Genomic DNA, 5,490 nt, shown 5'->3' with positions numbered 1-5,490 from the left:
GTGCATTTGTGGATATTGTGTGTGTATTAGTGTGTGTGATTGGCTGCCACAGATTTGCAAATTTGCTGAGCATTTCTGTGAGGTCCTGGGGGAGGGGGAATCCCTCAGCCAGGAAAACATCATGGCACAAAGTGGCGATGACCCTGCTGAGGATGTGGTGCCTCAAATATTGGAAGAAGTCACCCCCTGTGAGTGGCTGGCTGAGGTGCCATCTGTTGAGGAAGTACTGAAGGCGATCCGGAGTCTGAGATCAGTAAAGGCACCGGGCAGAGATGATCTCCCAAGCGAAATGCTGAGGGAGGGTGGCGTTTGTGCACAGACTGCCCTATATGACATCATAACAACAGTCTGGACCACTGGATGGATTCCACAGGATTGGAAGGATGCCCTGGTGGCCTCCCTCTTTAAGAAGGGGGACCGCACAGACTGTAACAACTACAGGGGCATCTCACTCATCAGTGTGCCGGGAAAGGTCCTGGCAAGGATTATTCAACATCGCCTTGCTAGGCACGCTGAGGAGAAGCTCGTGGAGCCCCAATGCGGTTTCAGGAAAGGGCGGTCCTGCACAGATGCCATATTTTCTCTCCGTCAGCTTCAGCAGAGGTGTAGGGAATTCCAACAAGACCTACATCTCTGCTTTATTGACCTGGCCTATGGTACCATCAGTAGGCCTGGGCTCTGGGTTGTTCTTCGTGCTTTCGGAGTCCCTGCCCCTCTGTTCACGATCATTAAGGACCTTCATGATGGTGAGCGGGCCCGGGTAAAACTACGTGGCTGGGAGTCAGAGCCATTCCCTGTACACCTTGGGGTGTGACAGGGATGTCTTCTGGCTCCCACATTAGTTAACATCTATTATGACCACGTAGTTCGTGAAGCCTTCAATAGCTGTACCGGGGGAATTTCCATTTGGTACAGATATAATGGGAGGCTGGGTGCGATCAAGGGATGGCTCCCTATTGATCAACCACGTTATGTATGCCAATGATTTGGTAATAGCTGCTCATTCAGAGGAGGCGTTGGAGATGCTGCTGCTGAGACTGACGCGTGCCACTAAGAGGTGGGGCCTTACCATCAGCCCCACCAAAACTAAGCACCTGCCTGGGTATTTTTTACCATCGGACACTCCACCCACACATCTCCCAATCGGTGATGGGGCTTTTGGGGAGAGAGTGGAGAGTTTCCCATACCTGGGCAGTGTGCTTATGACCGTCTCCAGTTTAACAGCAGAGGTCTTACTCCGAATCAGTCGAGTGGCAATATCTTTTCATCGGTTGCGTAACGCTGTGTGGAAGCTACCTGGTCTGTCGCTCCGCACGAAACTTCAGGTCTTCTCAGCCACAGTCATTCCCTCCCTTCTCTACGCTTGCGAAACGTGGACCCCCCTAATGGAGCATCTTCGCCGGTTAGAAACATTTAAGCTGGCCTGCCTACGATCCATTCTAGGTTTAACCAGGCTAGATTGTGTGAGGAGCTCACAAATCCTTGAAAGATCTGGGCAAAGTCCCATTGGTGAGCTCCTCCGGCAGGCAAGGCTGCGTTGGCTGGGTCATGTAGCCCGCATGCCCAGCCACCGCATGCCTAAATAGCTTTTGTTCGGCCGGATCGAGGGGGCTAGATGGGCGTGGCACGTGCTAGAGAAGAGATGGAGTGATGTGGTACAGGATGACGTGGAGCTGATTGGAATTGCCGATGACTGGTACCAGCGGTGTCAAGATCGGTCTCTGTGGAGGAGGCTCGCAAAGGACACTACTGGGCAGTTGGAGGCAGTCGCCCTCCAACAACAACGGAGGGCGGAAGAGCGACGCTCACAACAACGAGCAGAGCACCGGGTGGCTAAAGCACAGCAAGTTGGCACAGTAGGGGGCACAGGTGGTGCATCAGCCAGTCATCTCGGTCATCTCAGTCAGTCAACCCGTGGCACCTGGTTCTGCCCCGTGACCTGCCAGCGGGCGTTCTACGCTTTACGTTGCCTCATGGTGCACATGGCCTGGCACAATCGTCGTGGTGATGTCACCACCTCTTAGTGGCGAATGGCGGTTGTTGTTGAGGAAGTACGGACGTCAATCCAGAATCTAAGACCAGGAAAAGCACCGGTTAGAGATGATCTCACAGACTTCCCTAAATTACATCATAACCACTGGACGGGTTCCGCAGGATTGGAAGGATGCCCCAGTGTTCCCCCTCTTTAAGAAGGGGGGCCCTTCTTTAAGAAGAGGGACTGCACAGATTAATAACTACAGGGGCATCTCCATCCTCAGCATGCCAGGAAAGGTCCTGGCAAGGATTATTCAGCATCACCTTGCCAGGCACGCTGAGGAGAGGCTTGCGGTGCCCCAATGGGGTTTCAGGCCAAGGCGGTCTTGCACAGATGCCATATTTTCTGTCCGCCTTCTACAGCAGGGGTGTAGGGAATTCCAACAGGACCTACATCTCTGCTTTTTTTTACCTAGTCAAGGTTTATCATACCATCAAAAGATCTGGGCTCTGGTCCCTGACTCTCTGCTCATAATCATTAAGAACCTTCATGATGGTGGGCAGGCCTAGGTAAAACTACGTGGTCGGGAGTCAGAGCCATTCCCTGTTCACCTTGGGGTGCGACAGTGATGTCTTCTGGCTCCCACATTATTTAACATAGTTTTCGACCACATAGCTCATGACGCCTTCTATGGCTGTACCGGAGGAATCTCCATCTGGTAGAGATACAATGGGAGGCTGATGCATGCCTGGGTGTGGTCAAGGGATGGCACCCTATTGGTCTGCCATGTTATGTATGCTGATCTGGTGATTGGTGCTCATTCAAAGGAGGATTTGGAAGTGCTGCTGCTGAACCTGGAATGTGTCACTATGAGGTCGGGTATTACCATTAGCCTCACCAAAACTAAGTACCTGCCTGGGTAGTTTGTGCCATCAAACACTCCACCCCCTCAACTCCACATTGGTGATCGAGCAGTTGTGGTGTAAGTGGAGAGTTTTCTATACATGGTAAGTGTGCTCATGACCAGCTCTGGTTTGACAGCAGAGGTATCACTCCGAATCAGTCGAGCGGCTTTATCTTTTAATCGGCTGTGCACCACTGTGTGGAAGCCACCTGGTCTGTCGCTCCACACGAAGCTTGGGGGTCTTCTCGGCCATGGTCATGCCCTCCCTTATTTATGCTTGCAAAACGTGGACCCCCCTAATGGAACATCTTCGCCAGTTAGAAACATTTAGGCTGGCTAGCTTATGATCCATCTTGGGTTTAATCAGGCTGGTTTGGGTGTGGAACTCGCATATCCTTGAAAGATCTGGACAAAGTCCCATCAGTGAGCTCCTCCAGCAAGGCTGCATTGGCTGTTTCATGTAGACCGCATGCCCAGCCACCGCATGCCTAAACAGCTTTTGTTCAGCCGGATATAGGGGCTAATTGGGCGTGGCACGGGCTAGAGAAGAGATGGAGTGATGTTGTACAAAAGGATGTGGAGCTGGGTGGGCATGGTGATGACTGGTACCAGCAGTGTCAAGATTTTAGGCTCTGTGGAGGAGGCTCGTTAAGAATGCTACTAGGCAGCTGAATGCAGTCACCCTTCAACAACAACGGGGGGCAGAGGAGCAATGCTCACAACAATGAGTGGAGCACCTCACAGCTAAAACAAAACAAGTTGACACAGTAGGGGGCACAGGTGGTGCATCGGCCAGTTATCTCAGTCAGTCAACCCATGGCACTTTGGACTGTCCCGTGACATCCTGCCAGTGGGCATTCAATACTTCACTTGGCCTTAAAGGGCACATGGCCATGCGCAAGCACCGAGATGACGTCACCGCCATTGAGTGGTGAATGACGATTGTTGTATATAGGAGTACAGACAGTCCCCAGGTTGTGGAAGATCAGACTTACGGAAATCCGACCTTACGGAAATGCTCCCATAAATCATGTTAAAAAAACATTTCAACTTGCAGAAATGTTTGCGTTAGTTACGTAAGCACAAGTCGTCCAGCGTGGTGAGTCAGGGGATGAATACCGCAGAGTGAGGCGAAAACGCAGGGCTGCAGCTTCCTCTACAGCCCTGCCTTTATAACTTATGACTGCTGATATTGACCCCGATGATTGTGTAGTGACTGACTTGGAGACGTAAGTTCTTGAAGGCAGTTATTTAATTAACACCGAGCACACTTTATAAAATACACACCCAACACGGTTACACACTCTGCTGCCACTTGTATATATGCAACTCTATACTGGTTGCTAGCCTACACACAACACTAGCCGTCTGACTTGATGGCGCTGAACTAAGACAGCCAAATACTGCCTAGCAGCACAATATATCAAGTGACGATGACAGCGACGAAGGCGGTGAGATGACAGCGATGATGGTGACGATCTTCAACAGCAGAGACAGGAATCCCACTCCAAACTACAGCCCCGAGGTCCCATTTTGGGGCCGTTATACTCTCAGCGTAGCCACGCTCCACCCCGGCCACGCCCCCCTTTTAGAACCTACTAGTGGGCTCTCGACATGTCCCTTCTGTAACCTTTCCCCTAGATCCCTCTTGGGTCTATCACGTGGCCTGCTGTCAGTCAGGGCTACTACAATCTGCAGATCCCCTTCCCTGCCAGCAGCCAGCGCTAGGCTGCTTAGTGACCAATTCTATGTCACTACAATTGTAATGCTTGTCTCCTCTCCTTCTTCCTCATCTAGCAATTAAATTATTCATCATTCACAAAGATTTCTGGCTATGGAATTTTATCGTTAATTTTGGGGGGAAATTGATCAGCTTCTGACATACGGATCGATCTCAGGAACCTAACCCTTCCGTAACCCAGGGAGTGTCTATATTGTAATGCGTGTAAGAGTATCGTGGTCTGTGTAGGGGTATTGTGGTGCATTTAGAGGTATCGTGGTGTGTGTAGTGGTATCGTGGGTGTGTGTAGTAGTATCGTGGTGCTAGTATGAGTACCGTGGTGCGTGTATGGGTATTGTAGTTCGTGCATTGGGTTGAGTGGAGGGATCTCTGAGTGATTATTTTCTTTCTCTCTGATTGCAGAGAAGACATTCGTGGACTGTGGAGGCCTCAAGTACCTGCTGAGCCTGCTCAAGCACCACGCCTGCCAGGGCCTCGTGCTGCGCTTTGTGAGTTGCGGGGGGGGGTGAGCCTGAGTCTGTGAGTGAGAGAGTTTGAGTTTGAGAGAGTGGTGTGAGAAAGTGTGCCGGTGAGAGTGTGTGACTGAGAGAGATAAGAATATGACTGAGAGAGAGTTGAGTGAGTGTGAGTGAGTGAGAGAATAAGTGTGTGTGGTACAATCGTAGTTTAATTCGTAGTTTCGTGGTAATGAATTGAAGGTGGAGGGGTTACCAGCCCCTCGCACCCGTCCAGAACCCCGTTTAGCCACTGTGGTGGTCACAGACGCCATGAGGGGAGTGGCCAAAGGGCATTGGCCCTCCCCCCACAGCACTGTCCACGACAGTGTTGCCCGTCCGGCATCGCGAGGAGGTAGGGGGTTGTTTTGCCGGA

The 5,490-nt window shown here is 51.4% G+C and overlaps 1 protein-coding gene across 1 annotated transcript in view; it reads right to left on the bottom strand.

Annotated features, from left to right (window-relative positions):
- LOC144948036 (zinc metalloproteinase nas-13-like) overlaps positions 1-1,975 on the bottom strand; it is a 6,152-nt gene extending 4,177 nt beyond the window's left edge. Inside the window, exon 1 of the mRNA XM_078877467.1 lies at positions 1,966-1,975. Within this exon, the coding sequence (XP_078733593.1) occupies positions 1,966-1,975 (10 nt within the window). The remainder of the gene's footprint in view (positions 1-1,965) is intronic.
- Between the last annotated feature and the right edge of the window lie 3,515 nt (positions 1,976-5,490).

This window comes from Lampetra fluviatilis, chromosome 3, assembly GCF_964198595.1.
Source record: "Lampetra fluviatilis chromosome 3, kcLamFluv1.1, whole genome shotgun sequence".
In the NCBI taxonomy this organism is placed as follows: Eukaryota; Metazoa; Chordata; class Hyperoartia; order Petromyzontiformes; family Petromyzontidae; genus Lampetra; species Lampetra fluviatilis.
Note: the sequence above shows the minus strand (reverse complement) of the source record. Positions and strands in the feature narration are given on the sequence as shown.